Source organism: Molothrus aeneus, chromosome 15, assembly GCF_037042795.1.
Source record: "Molothrus aeneus isolate 106 chromosome 15, BPBGC_Maene_1.0, whole genome shotgun sequence".
Classification (NCBI taxonomy): domain Eukaryota; kingdom Metazoa; phylum Chordata; class Aves; order Passeriformes; family Icteridae; genus Molothrus; species Molothrus aeneus.
The window spans coordinates 11,027,001-11,042,016 of NC_089660.1; the positions used below are offsets into that span (position 1 = coordinate 11,027,001).

Here is a 15,016-nt window from a genome sequence, read left to right on the forward strand (position 1 = left end):
GATGGATAAGGTTTTCCTTCAGACTGTGGTATACATTTGTTAGGATCCAGTTTAAACCCAGAAAAGTGAGGAAAGCTGAGTCTCTGTATATTAACCACAAAGAACTTTGAAGGTTCAAAATACACCCTAAAAACTAGATTAAAACCAAATGAGGCTAGATATTGGTGCCAAAAAGTGGATGTATTTTTTATTTAATAGTAAAAAAGGCAAAGAGAAAGAAAGAGAGAAAAAGATGTGTGCATGGGGGGTGGGGGAGAGAGAGAGAGTGACAGGGGTTAGGTGGAAGCATATGACCCATCCAAGGGTCCCAACAATGTCTTGTCTCATTTTGTCTGGTCTGTGGTGGTGTGGGTCCCACACCATGCTGCCACACGCCAAAGAGTGCCGAATTCCATGGACAAATAGGACATTTTGCAATATGCATTAAAGAAACAGCCAGTCATGAGAAAACAAATTGGGAGTTTCTGGTTTGTAGGCTGAAAGAGTTCTCCTTGGTGAGAGTTCACAGGCCAGCTCTTAAGAAGGGTTTGCAAGCTCAGTTTAAGAAAGGCCATAAAAAGCAGGAAGAAAATCCAGCAAAGGAAAGCAAATTAGGCCTTGAAAGGGGGAAATTTGACCTGATCTTGAATTCGACAACTGGAAAGAAATCCATCTGCTTCTGGGTTTCTGAGGGTGAATGTGTGAGTGTTTTGCACAAAGTGAAGCCTTGCAGGGGTCTCACAACCTTTGAGGAAGAGGAGACTGAGCTCTGGCCTGGGAGCAGCATTTTGTGCTACAGGAGGAGCCTCTTGATCCCTATGGATGCTGCTGGGTCACCTGTGGCTTTATAACAGAGCTGAGCAAAGGTGAGCTGCCACCACCACGAGCATCCTCCTCCCACAGGGACAGGGAGCTGGGGGCACTGCCAGGCACTGCAGGAAGGGCTCTGTTTCCTCCCTTCCATCAAGGGCCTCCTTTTGGAGAGTGCCCAGGCAATAAGTTTTAGCTTTATAGCAACATTTGGTCCTGATGTACAAATTGCTGAGCTTAACAGGACAAAGGGGCAATGCTTTACAAACTACTCTGGATTTAAGCAAGTCCATGGAGATGATGGTCTGGAGGAGGTTTCTGTTCTGGTAACAGCTGCCAGTTCTGAGCTCCCCAGCAAAGGTCTGGATGGCACCAGTGTGCAGGAGCACGTGAGGTCAGAGGAGAGGACCCAGCCCTCTCCTGCAGCCACTCTGGACTGAGTGTGAATCTGGCCCAGATAATTAAAGGTAATTGCTTTCTAAAAGCATTGCTGTCAGTGCTGCCACCCATATGGGCCATTGCTTTTATCTCAAAAAAATGTTTATGATCCTTCTTTTCCTCTCTGCATCATAGTTGAGTGTTTTCTTTATTTCCCTTGAAATAATAATCTAAATCTGGCAATTGAGAACACATAGCCTGCTTGTGTATATATATATATGGTTGGGTTTTTTTAAGACTATAAATTGGGGAACAGTTAAAATTATATTATTCCTGGCAGCAAAATTCCTTTTTTAATAGACAATTTGAAGTTATTATGTTGGAAGCAGTTTTCCCCACATGTTTGTGCATGTGTGGTGTGGAGGGAACTGTGCCAAGAGGGCTCCAGGCAGCTTCTGAGGCAGGGGAAGTTGCTGGGAGCTTGCTGCAGGCTGCAGGTTTTCAGCTGATGGTAGGAAAAAAAACTTGAAAACACCATCTTTCAGTTCTTAAGTAAGCTTGGTTTTATCAATGGACATTTTGCCTTAGGAAGAACTGAAGAATTGGTCTTTCAAGATCTTTTTCTAGCAGGATCTGTTTTTTACTTCTCTTAGCTGTTTGTTTTTACAAGGCTTGTGAGTGCTAGTGTGTTCTCCTGTGCATTAGGGATAGACACTTGTTTCTAATTAGTATTTATTGGATTATTTTAGTCAAAAATAAGCTTTGTATCAGAGCCCCACAATATACACTTCGTTATTTGTTCACAGGATGGTGTTTTATTTCCCTGCTTGGTTTTTTTTCAGCTTCAATCTACTGAAAAGCTGGTGGAAAGCAGCTGTGTTGGGGAGCTGCCCTAGAACAAATTAAACCAGGTTAAATAGATTCCAGCCTCTTACACAGCACCTATGTCTTTCATCAGTCCAGGCATATTTGTGACTCACATGGCTGGAAATAGCAGCCAACGTGTGTCCATGGGCTGCGTCCAGCTTCCTGCTGCTTTCCCAGTTGCTGGGGTTAGCTCCTCTCCCCATACTGAGTTTTTGCAGGCAAAGCCTGGCTCAGGTGACATTAGCAGTAAGTACTGCTTGGTTTATGGGTGTGGATGGGACTGACTAATAGCACACCCATGTATGTGGAATTCCATGTGTGTGGAATAACACATAGGTAATGTTTGACATTGGTAAAATGGTAAAATAATGTGGAAAATTTGTCATTTAATGGCATCTGAGTTCCTGACTTGAGGTCATATGACAAAAATATTTCCACAGTTTACCTTGGGACTTAAAAAGCAAATAGAAATATGAATATCAAGCTAAACCCTTGACTGATGTGTTTCTCACACTGTAAATGACTAATCTTATTTGGGGAGAAAACCTTCCTAAATGAATGTGGATCTGTGTGGACAAGGGTGGCGGCAAGTGAAAATCCCAGGACTGGTCCCTTGGCCTCGGGGGTTGCCCATCCTGCCTGTGAGCTGCCTAGCATGGGTTTATCCTGTTTTGCTGATAGAAATGGAAGGCATGGCCCTGAAGTCAGGAGCACAGCAAGTGTGCTCAGAGTGATGGAACATGGAATAAGAAGTAGACTCACAGCCTTTCTTTTAAAGAAACAGCACATATGCTTTAAAATAAATAATAAATGCAGGACAAATAAATGCAGAATATTTGGCAGTGGCTCACCATGGAGAAACAGCAAATTCATTTGATTGGGGACTGAGGGGAGCTGTGTAGATTCAGCACAATTTAACTGCAGGTCAAGCCTGAATTTTCCTTTTCCTGCTGCACATCCCTGTTTTCCACAGCACACATAAAATGTTATTACTGCAAACTGCATGTCCCAACACAGCCCCTCCATGTGCATCACACACTATAAATCTCATGTTTTCTGCTTTCTTTCTTTTCCAGGACAGTGGCCCTGCCCAGAGCAGGAGGTCCATGCCCCATGGAGCTGGGGGCAGCCCTGTGGACAGCAAGCAGATGCTGAACATGCAGCATCACCAACCAACCCAGCTGTACACAAACAACAGCTCTGAGTCAGCCCTTCCAGGCCAGCTGAGTGGACTCCACATCACTCCTGCACACAGGTAGGAGCAGGGCAGGGCTTGGCTCTGCATCTTCTGCTGCTCCTGCTAACTAAGGTTCAGGGAGTGCACAGATGCTGTTGTGCTCCTGAAGCTCCTGAGGTCATGGAATCCTATACTCACTTCAGTTGGAAAGACCTTAAAGATCATCCTCTCTGACCATTGACCTAACTCTGCCAAGTCCATCAGGATGCTGGGCTGGACCCTGCTCTGTGGGTCAAGTATAGGTGGGAAGAAAAAATAAAATAAACTAACCAAATAAACAAAACAAAGCAAAAATAAAAAGGCTTGGAGACAGCAATTTCTGAACAAAATGGCCACATCTAGATAGGTAGCAACTGCAACATTGAATTGAAGCTTGTGATGCTGAAGCAATGCTCAGGTTTGCATCTTGGTGAAGGTGCTCATTCTCCAGGTCTCTGTTAAGATCCTCCTGTTGCTGATGTGAGTAGGTAGATTAGTGGCCCCTAGGTACGGTCTCCCAGCTGGGATTAATGCCAAGGAAGACAAGAGGAGGAAAGGTTTAAATTGGATATTAGCAAAACTTCCTTCACCCACAAGGTTGTCAAGCCCTGGCACAGGCTGCCTGGGGCAATGGTGGAGTCACCATACTTGAAGGGACTTAACAGACATGTGGATGTTTCTCCTGGGGACATGGTTTAGTGGTGGCCTTGGTAGTGCTGGGGGAATGGTTTGGCTTGATGATCTGAAAGGGCTTTTCTAACCTAAACAATTCCATGGCTCTGTGACTGTCACAGACAATAATACTTTGTTTATAATTTGTTTTTTCAAAGTGTATCAAAGGTGGATAGAGGGTGCTGCCCTCCTAGGAGTGCCACAGACCCAGGAGCCAATACTTGCTCTGGAAGCTGGAGATATTGGCTGAAAGGATGAACTCCAGTAACTGGGATGTTTATAAGTGTAAGATCTGCTCAGTGCAGCTGTCCGGGAGGCTGAGAAATAAATAATGCTCCTAGGAAAGAAAAGGCTTTTGTGTAGCCAAGAATGGTTTGGGTGAATAACTCAGACTTTGAGACAAGCCAGGTTGTGGACTGGGATGCTTTCACATGGCTTATGAGGATCTTGATTTATGTTTTTCCAAACTGGCAAAATATCCTGCTAGAAAGTAATGTCTGTATCACATGCAAAGAGAGTTTCTTTTCAGCTTGGGAACTCTGTGTCTGCATGAATCTGTATTTCAGTGATGCAGCAAGCCAGCTCATTCCCTGTGCTGCTCTGGGAAAGTTATTGAAGTTGGAAAGGGGAGAACTGCACAAAAAATAGAGAACAAAATCAGGTATTTTCTGCAAATTAGCCTAAAGCAAGGACATTCACTTGGGTCTTTGAGTAGAATTGGGGCAGGAGTGCATTTTCTTTGAATTGGAATACATTTTCTTTGATGAGGCCGGGCTGGTGTCATGATTTGACACTGGCCAAATGCCAGGCACCAGTAAAGTCCCTTGCTTACCCTCTCTTGCTTTCAGCTTGGTAGAGGAGAGGGAAAAAGAAATAACAAAGGGCTCATGAGTTGAGATGAGGACTGGGAGAAAACACTCTAAGGGCAAAACAGGTATAAAGTAGTATATAGGTATAAAGTAAATTTATTATTAACAGAGTAAAAGAAGGCTAATGAGAAGTAAAATAAGTCTTTAAAATACCTATTTTTTCCCCCCAGCCTCTCCCTCCCTTCCCAGTGACAGTGCAGGACAAAACAGGGTGTGGGGGTTTTGGTCAGCTCATCACCAAGATTTTCTGTTTGCTCAGGGAGAGGAGTCTGTTCTCTGCTATGCTGTGAGTCCCTCCCACAGGCAAACAAGCGTTCCCAAAACTGCTGTGGCCTGGGTCACTCATCCACAGGGTGCAGTCCTCTAAGGATAGGCTGCTCTAGTTTGGAAGCAAGGCCCCTCTCCCTGTCTCTGGAAGCAGGAGCCCTCTCTCTATTCAAGTCTCCCACTGGATCACAACTTTCTCTGTCATCCACCAGCTCTGCTGTGAGCACTTTTCCCATGGGCTGTGAGTGGATCTGCATCCCCCATGGACATCCTGCATTACAGGGGGACAGTTTGTGTCATCACAGTCTTTACCAGAGCTTGCAAAGGAATTTTGGCTCCAATGCCGGGAGCACCTCCTCCCCCTCTTTGTTTTTCCACTGACCTTGGTGCCGCCATTTTGTTTTCCCTCACGTGTCCTCATTTCTTCCTCTTCTCTGACTAGAAGAAAAGCTGCTGCTCATTGGTACAATTGTCAACTAGTTCCACTAATTCAAATATTCCTGCAGGATCCCACAGCACTGAGAGGTTGATCTCATCTAGGTTCTGTGTCAGGGAGTCGCTGGCCATGTTTCCACCACAGGCCAGGCCTTGCCGCCATGTTTCCTACCGTGGCAGCCGTGATACCAGCGCTGTTTAATGCCTCTCCTCCCTGCAGGGCATGGGGAAGGAGAAGCCACTGCTGCTCCCTGTCCCTCTGCCCACAGTGTGGCTGGCCAGGTGTGGCTGGGCAGGCAGGGCAAGGCTCACCACGGGCCGTGCCGAGGTGGCAGCAGCCGCGGCCGTGTATCACCACAGGCCGGGCCAGGGATGGGCCCCCACAGCAGTGCCTCGCCATCCCTGGAAAATCTGCCCTTGCATTGTTTTGATTTTCTACTTAAATATGTCATCACAGAGGTGTTATCAGCCTCTGTAATTCAGCCAGCAGCATGTCCAACTTCAGAGCTATCAGAGATTGGCTCTGTCAGACATGGTAGAAGCTTCCAGCAGCTTCTCACAGAACCTGCCCTTGTGGGCCCCCTCCCTGCTGCTACCAACAAACCAGGCTGTGCCAAATTAACACAGCTGGCCAAAACCTTTCCCATTGACCATGTGTGAATTGATGTATGAGTGAGCTGTAGCAGGGTAGAGAAGCAGTTGGAGCACACCTGTAGGGTTTGGACTGATTGGGAGTCACGGGGATGGGTCCATGGCTCTGCACCACCCAGGTGCACCACAGAGAGCAGAGCCGCTGGGGAGTCACTACCAGAATATGGAGCTCTAGCCATTCTTTGAAAGTGACTTTTGCTGGAGGTTTTTTTCTCCTCCTTTTTTTCTTTCTTTGAAAGTGAATGTTATTTCTTTTGTTTATTTGTTTAAGCAGACATGAATATAACACTGGTGGAGAAAATGATCCAGATGATAGCTAAAGTATGTGAAACTGATGGAGTTCAGAGCTCTTGCTGTTTTTACTGGTTTTATAATGACCTTGATGACCTGCTCTATAAAAAGGAAGAGGAGCTCCTTCCCCCTGGCTCTGTGCTGTGTGTTGGGGCCTCTGGAGCACAACAGCATTTGGATTCAGCTTTTCTCAGCAGAACATTTAAGCATGTACCTGAAATATATTTGATTCCAGACCATGCTTTTCATTTTTTGATGCTTTGGACTGGAATAATGATTTATATTGCTATTTGTTGTCTGTGCATCCCAAATGTTCCTCATACAGACCAGGAGCAGCTCCAGGCTGAAGGCTGGAGGGGGGGGTTACAGGGCAGTCCCAATATCCCCCTCCTTGGAGGTGGTTTTCTCAGTTAAACTGTGCTCTGTGTTTGTGATGTACCTACAGTAACACCAGCTTCACAGGAAGCACTTGTGGGTGGGGTTTTGCTGTGCTGCCTGGCACACACTCTCTAGATGCCCTTACAAGGGGTGGGTGCATGCCCTGGCCCTACATGGTTATTGAAATGCATGTTTTTTCCCATTTTATCAATAAATTCCTTAAGTAGAAAAGCAATTTACAGCATTTGCAAACAGCTGCCCTCTTTCCTGAAGGCATCTGGTAACTGGGCCAGCCCTTGCTGTGTTGCTCAATTGGAGCCCAACAGGGAACAAGTTTAACCTCCTCAGTTCAGCAACTGTTCCTGTGCCAGACATACCTCCAGGCAGGGAAACACATGAGAACAGAGGTGCTTAATTGAATCTGTGGGAATGTGGAGATTTCAGTACCTCCCTGATGAGCTGACAGTAGCTGTTTCTGTTTGACTTGAGCCTTTCTTTCTTTGCTTTAAACCAGCATTGACCCCGTGAAGTCTCTCCCACGGAACAGAAATGGGATTGATGTGGAGTCCGATGTCTACAAGATGCTCCAGGATTATGAAAAGCCCATTTCAGAGCCAAAGCAGTCTGGATCCTTCCGGTACTTGCAGGGCATGTTGGAGGCCAGTGAGAATGGTAAGGAGGTTGGCACCCAAACGCCCTCCTGTGAGGAGACCACCAGGATGGCAGGTTTCAAATCAGTGTTTCACATACTCCTGCTTACCAGATTTTGTGGCTGACTTGAGCACTGTGTGAAAGCTGGATTTTTAAGTAGCGTGGCAGCTGTGTTCTGAGATGGTTTATGAGATGTGATGGCCTTAAGCAGTTGTGTAAGATCACTGTTGGAGAACCTGGCCTGGTTAAGTAAATGGCATTTGCATAAGGACGTGGGATGGTCTTCGGCAAGGCAGGGATAGAGATCAGGAGCTCTTGGCTCACTTCTCAGGTCTGTCACAGCTTCCTGTCCATGTTGTTAACACATTAAATAATAAGATCCCAAATCTATTTCAGCTTCTTTTTTATTTTATTTGCCTTTCACCGTTAAGTCTATCGAGGCTTTTATGTTCAAATTTTTAGGCTTTGCTTTACAGTCTTACAGGGCAAGATTCCTCTTTCTGTTTCCTTCCAAGGGCCCCATACTGCAATCATGTGAATCCAGGAACATATCTTTTATGAGAAAATACCAACTGCTGTAAATCTCATTATGGAGCTGTGAGAGGTAGTGAGTTGGGCTGTTGCATTTCAGTTTCTGTTTGTGTAAAATGTTGGAGAAGTCTGTTCTTTTACTAGAAGGATGTTGATTCTTGCTTCACAAGAGGCACAATTGCAGGTAACTTCTGATCATCATGGAATTCCACCAGTATTGGTTTTCTCAGTGGGACTGAGACATAGTTGCAAAGCATGAGGAAGGATCAACCTCAGAAGCACTGGGTATATTTATTGTATTTTATATTAGTAATACAGCCCCTGGATTGGCAGTATTAAAGCCCTTGGACTGATGTTAAATACAAGCCCCAGTTGGACCTTCAGGTCCTTCAAGACCTCCAAGAGCAAGGACAAATCTGCTGCTTCCCCAGTCTCCTTGTTAGGAAGAAGTAAATGGGAAGTGACTGTGTTAATCCCAATTAGTAATGCTGCTGCCTTCCTCCCTTCTCTGTGCCAGGGAAAGGGAACAAAATTCAAGCTTTGCTGGTTTGCTCCTGCCTCCCCCTGCATCCTACAGCCCTGGGCTGGCAGAAACCCAGTGCTAGGAGGAAGAGAGAAAGAAAAGGCTGGGGAACAAAGAGGTGCCAGGACAAATCCCCACATCCTGGGACTGTGCAGCCAGTCCTGGATGTGTTCTCATCAGCATTCTCTTGGCTCTAGCCCATCACCAGTGCAGCACTGTGTGTTTGACTGGAGCCTGACAGGCTGCTTTTGGGTACCAGCCAGTATGGGACAGGCTGGAGCAGTCACTGTCACCTGGGTTCCACCATTCTCCCTCTCCGTAGTGTGGAGGGGATGTGTGACTGCCTGCAGGCACAGCCTCACTTATGCCTTGGTCATTTCAAGGCTGTTTATTTCACAAGGGATGAGAAATTAGGTGAAAAGCATCTCTGCTTGGCATGAAGCTCTGTGATGTTCCAGCACGTTTTCAATCCTAAGTGTTCCCGCTGGGTTTGTTTTACAGCTGCCACCCCTGCTCCTTTTTTCTTAAGCCTAAAATTACACATTTTGACCTAAGCCTGCTCTGCATTGTCCTTTTAAAGTCAAGCTCTCCTCTCCCAAGAAGCTGAGTGTCTTGGACAACGACCTGTTTTATATGGGATGTGTTCCTACTGGAAGCATTTTAGCTCTGTCACACACCCTTAGGGGGCAGTGCCCACCCTCATATGCACTCATGACCCAGAAAGGACAAAAAACTCCAGCCATAAAGGGGATGGCACGGTGGAGGCTGTGGAGTTAAAGCATTTTGCTGCCTTGCTCAAGACTGTAAATCACCATGAGACTGGGCTGGTAAATAGAAGGAAATGATACACAGTTCAAGAAGATGGGAAGCAGCCTTCTCTGCAGGGTTCATTTTGCTGTAAAATCCCTTTTTCTTTTTTTTTTTTTTCCCTCTTTCCTTTTTTAAGCAGCTTATCCAAGCACTCTGCATGAGAGGCAGTGACAGCTTAACTGTTAAATGTTGGCAGATGAGCCTGTCTAGTCCAAGCATGCTGTGTCTCATGCTGGGGGAAGCCAACAGCTTGAGCAGTTGCTTCAGTTTATTCCCAGCAAGGCAGCGGAAGGATTCAACAAGGGGCTTGGCTGGAGCCAGCCAAATGCTGGGGGAACTCCTGGGGTGGAGTAGCCCTGCTCTGCTCTTGGGCAGGCACTCCTGCATGTATGAAAGCTCTTGGCATTGCCAAACACTGTATTGTGTTTTGGGGAGGTGGGGTCTGGTGGGAAGTTGGTCCTTTTGGTTTTACCCACTTGGTAAACTGGAACTGATGGCAGCATTGGCCTCTGTGTCAGAGCCATGGCTGGAGAGGGGGGCTGTGGTGGGAAGGTGCCTGTGCACCCCGGGGGATGAGTCAGGGGTGCACCCTCCTTCCCATCTGGGCCCAGGACAATAAGCACTCCTGGGGGAGCAGGAGTCTCTTTTCTGAGTAATGCCCTTCAATCTGTGGTGTGACCCTGCCCTGGGTCTGTGAGCAACCAGCAGTGATGTTGTATCAGGTTCCAGGTACTCAAAATTTCCTTTAGGAAAGACAGAGATGCTCCTGGAGCTGTGGGAGACACTTACACTGGATTTTGCTCTGAAGTTGCCAAAACTGGCACAGAGTCAGAAAGTGACTCTGTCAGAAAGTGCTTGTGGCCTGCTGAGACCTTTTGGGCATCAGGGCTTGAAGCCCATGTTTACAATGGACCCTGGACTGAAACACCTTGGAAGCTCAGGGATTGTGGCAAATTAGAACTCTGGAGAATGACTTGTTCATCCAAGAGCTCCTCTGCTGCTTTTCCAATCTGTGAGCCAACTAGTCCTTCTTCATGAGCTTCTCCTTTCTACGAGCTTAGGCAATCACAGAGGAACCATAGATCAATATATGCCAAAAACAGACCAGTCAGTTGTCAGCTGTGGAAACCCATGCAGTCAATACTGGAAGATTTTAACTATCCCAGGAGTTGGCAACAAGCATGTTGGTGTTGTCCAGAATTGGAGGGTAGATGGTAGATGGTCTGTAGGGAGTGGGAGCAGAAACACTGAAAATTCTGCTATGATATTTTTCATATGCACAAAATCTTCATTGTTTCCTGTTGTTGGACCTTCATTAAAGGAGGCCTGGTGCCTCAGAAGACCTTACCTTCTATCACAGTATTTAGGTTTAGATTATGTGAGCTTAAATGTGTGCTCTAGGAAGAAAAGTGCATTTGATTCTATTATTGTTTGGTTCAGTTTGCCTCATTCTCTGAAATTCTTTCATGGATGGAACTTTTTTTTTTTGGTGGGGGGGGTGGGGAGGAGCGGCTTTTCTGGGCTCTTCACTTTATGATTCTTAACTCAGTAAGTAGAATTATAGCCGAATTAACCTCTCATCTCTAGATCACAGCTTTGCATTTTGACAAGGTCTATGTCTGTTGAGCTGGTGCTGTCCTGGAACTTCCAAGGAAGTTGCAGGTCCTGTTATGACAGGCAAGCTCATCTGACTCCATAAGGGAAAAGGGGAAAAAAAAGGAAGAAGAAGAAGAAGAAAGAAGAACAGCCCTGAGAGACCAAGTTTTTAATTTGTGTCTTTATAATTCTTGGCAGGTGAAAAACTTGACAAACTGAGCAACCCCCGGAACATCAAGTCCCCGGTGCCAAAGCTTGGTGGCCCCATGTCTGGGCTGCAGATGCTCCCCGAGTGCACCCGCTGCAGGAATGGCATTGTGTAAGTGTCCTGCCTCACCAGAGCCCCTGTGCACTGGGGACAGTGACACTGGGACGTGGCTGGGTAGGGTTCTGCCAGGCATGTGGTTTAGAATTTATAGCAGAATACCTTGAATCCCTTTATGGTTTTTTCTAACCATATCTAAACCTGAGCAATGCAGTTTGGATTGCCCCTTTTAAGGGAATCTTGCAAGGGATGATTTATGGGATGGTTTGTGCCCCGCTTATCGTAGTAGCTGCCCAAGGACTATGAATAGCACCACAGCACCAAGCACTCTTTCACTGCCTTACAAGGGTTGGTGGGAGAAACACCTTGAGTGTTGAGAAGAAGACAGCTGTTTTGTTTGTTTGTTGAAGAGTTACTCTCTGACAGATGGATGTTTATTTCAGAAAGTATAGGTGTTTTTATGCTTTGTTTGTTGTAATTAATGTTCTGCTGTAATTTACGTTCTGCTGTAACTTACATCCTGCTCAAGCCAAATTTGCTGGCTGAGTGTGAGCTGTGCAAATGCTTGCAATGGTATTCTTGCTGGTGCTGTGAGTGAGGGTCTCTGCTCCACAAGTCATAGTGCCTGCAAGTGCACAGCTCCAGTCCTTGCGGATGCTGGCTGATTTTCAGATCCAGGCTGAGTGTAGATATTGAAGGCTGTGTTTTGCATCAAGCTCTAGAGCAGTGCTGCTGGGTGTGGAGCATCCCTCCCTTCAGAGCACAGTGAAGCCACACCTGGAGTGAGGTGGCAGCTTTGGGTGGGCTGAGAACCCCTGATAACACCCTGGCATGTCCCTGCACACTGCTTTCCTCCACTTACCGTTTCACTTCAGGCAGCAGGAAAAGCTGTTCATGCTCCTGGTTCCTCCACCTCACTCGAGCTCTCTGATCTCTTGCAGGGGCACCATTGTCAAGGCTCGGGACAAGCTCTACCACCCCGAGTGCTTCATGTGTGACGACTGTGGCCTCAACCTGAAGCAGAGGGGGTATTTCTTCATTGAGGAGCAGCTGTACTGCGAGACACACGCCAAGGAGAGGGTTAAGCCCCCCGAAGGATATGACGTGGTGGCTGTTTATCCAAACGCCAAAGTTGAACTCGTCTAAGGCTGGGCTGTGCTCTGGAGAGGTGGGGTGACCCACCCACGTCCTCCTGCCAGCTGCAAGCACTGGGGCTGTAATCAACCCCCATGACCAAAGCCCAAGTTCAAATGCCTTTTCCTAGATAAAACCGTTTACACTTGGGATCTCCGGGAAATGGTGTTGAAAGCATTCAAACAGGTTTTGCCCTTCTTTTTGACACTCTGCTTTTTGCTGTGTTGGGTTATTAGTCTGTGCTGTAATCTTATCCAAGATCTGTGTAAATATTGATTAATTCTCTACTCTCTTTCATATAAAACCTGTATTCCTTTTTTTTTTTCTTTTTTTTTTGTGCCCTCCTTCTACTGAAGATGTTTTAGAAGATGTTTTAAAAGCTCAAAGAAAATAAGGCACTTTAACAAAAGAAGCTGTCTCTTACGCCCTGACCTTAATCTCCTGTCCTGTGGCTGCCCCAGTGATTCAAAACCAACCCCTGAGAGTCAGGACAGTACCAGTGGGTGCCTCACTCAGCTGCATCCCAGCAGATGTGCCAAGGAAGGGTGGTCTCTTAAAACAGTAATTACAGTCAAACTCTCTGGACCAGGGCAGTGCAGTTTGAGGCTGACAAGGACTGATTTGAGTTCCCAAGAGATCTCCACACTGAGTGTGTGATGAGGCCTTTTTCTTCCTCTGTCTACTCCTAATTCCATTATTCTGTTATCTAATGGCTCAAGCACACCTTGAAAGGACACTGCAGCAGTCTGGAGCACCCTTTGATTATCCCCACCTCCTGCATTTCTGCCCACAGCTGCCTTTGCTTTGGCCATCATGACTATTCCCCAGTTTTTGCTCTAATTTTGCAGTCCTTTATTTCTAAATCCTCAGATTGCCGCTATCTGGATCTGCCACCCAGCAGAGAGGGAGTGATAAAATCCCTCCAGGCACTTAGGGATAACCAGAGCTTGGGTGAGCCCCAGGTCCCAGGGCAGCAGGATTGTGTTTGTACCCATCTCCAAAGGCTGTGTTTTCAGCCAGGTCCATCATCCACTTTATTTGACAGGGAAAAGACTTTGTGGCTCTTGAAATGTTTCTTTGTTAGAGAAATGAGGTTTTTTTCATATTAGTACTTAGAGGAAGGAGAGAGAGAGTTGACTTGCTCAGCTGCTGGGTACTGCTGTGCAAGGTGATGGAATCTGTGTCATTGGTACCAGGAGGTTATTTCTGCTTTGCAACAGCCTCAGTCTTCCTCCTCCTCATTTTGAGAGAAGAAGGATATGAGGGAGAAAAAGAAATGCTTGTGCTTGCTTTCCTTCCATGGAAAAGGAAAATAAGAAATGGGGTGATGGGCAAAGCACCCCTTTCCCTCCTGGCTCTCCATAAGAGGGAAAATTGGGGATTGGAGGAGTGTTAGGAACATGATCCTAGTTGGGGCTGAGCAGGCAATTTCTTCCTACAGGTTCTGCACCCCAGAAGGGATTTTAGGGTGTTACTGGTCTCCATCTAGACCTCTTCATGCAGTGCTTTACAGGGACACAGCAGCTCCTGCCCCGTGCCCTGCAGCCTCCCAGCAGCCTGGGCTCCCTCCAGCTGGGTACCACAGAGATGCTGGCTGTGTGCATTCCTGCCACCAGGGGAACATCCAGAGGACATCCTCCTCCTTCTGCCATCAGGAATTTTTAATTATTAAAGTATAAGAAACGTGGAAATTTTATCACAGTGCTGAACCACGTTTTTCTTCTATTTGCATGGCCTTGCTTGGTCAGTTGGACCTTCTGAAGGGGGGAAATTTGGGACAAATGTAAAGGAGAAGACATAGTAATCAGGTGGGAAGCATTACTGCCCTGGTTTGCAGGGCTCTGCTTGGAGCTCCTTAGGGTGCCCTTGTCAGAAACATTTATTCTGAGTTCCTCTCTTATCCTTATACATTGCTGGTTTGAGCTCTGGTGCCTGTGGCTTGAGAGTTCAGGCTTCACCAAAATCCAGGACTGAATACAGCCCAGCTGCATGATGGAAGACTCCCAGCATGAATGGCACAGGATGCCTTTCCCTGTTTTCCAGGCAGACAGTTGGAGCTGCCAGTGGTGCTGTTTGTCACTCCCTGGGGCTCTTGTCCCCATTTGACTCTACCTGCATGGTGGCCATGTGCTGCAGGATGCCAGGAATCTGCAGCCCTGATACAGGGAGCACCAAGAAGTTCCTAAGTGGATTCATTGCCCTCATTTTCAACACCCAGCTGAGCAGGCTGCTGCCAGGGCACCCTTGGTGGTCTTGCTTGGCTGTCACACCAGTGGGAATGCTGGGCATGGAGCTGTTCTTCTAATGATCCCACGTTCCCTCAAATCAATATTTCCACATGGCATCTCATGATACCCCTTCTTAGGAGTAATCAATTCACCTGATCCCCCTGCAGAGCTTGGAGCTGCCTCACACAGGCCCATCCCAGGGCACATGGTTTCCTGGCTTCAGGCCACCCTGTTCCTGTTGTGAGGCTTGCAGGAGCAGCCACAAGCATCAATCACCTTCTGTGTCACCAGATAATGCTGTTAAACTCTGTAAAATGTGGGGAGGGTACTGTTTGTATGAAACAAAAAATAAAATTGTATTATGGGTTTTGTCTCACATCACTTGGCCTTTGCCTGGTCTCTATGTGTGGGGGTCCCCTGGCATCCAAACTTCAAAAAGCATCATGGAGGTACAAATTGCATCTC

The 15,016-nt window shown here is 46.7% G+C and overlaps 1 protein-coding gene across 1 annotated transcript in view; it reads left to right on the forward strand.

The window, feature by feature from the left end:
- Positions 1–14,929, forward strand: part of PDLIM4 (PDZ and LIM domain 4) — a 44,587-nt gene extending 29,658 nt beyond the window's left edge. The window contains exons 4-7 of the mRNA XM_066559961.1: positions 3,111–3,289; positions 7,328–7,485; positions 11,123–11,243; positions 12,131–14,929. Coding sequence (XP_066416058.1) covers positions 3,111–3,289; positions 7,328–7,485; positions 11,123–11,243; positions 12,131–12,335 — 663 coding nt within the window. The 3' untranslated portion in view covers positions 12,336–14,929. The remainder of the gene's footprint in view (positions 1–3,110; positions 3,290–7,327; positions 7,486–11,122; positions 11,244–12,130) is intronic.
- Positions 14,930–15,016: the final 87 nt, after the last annotated feature.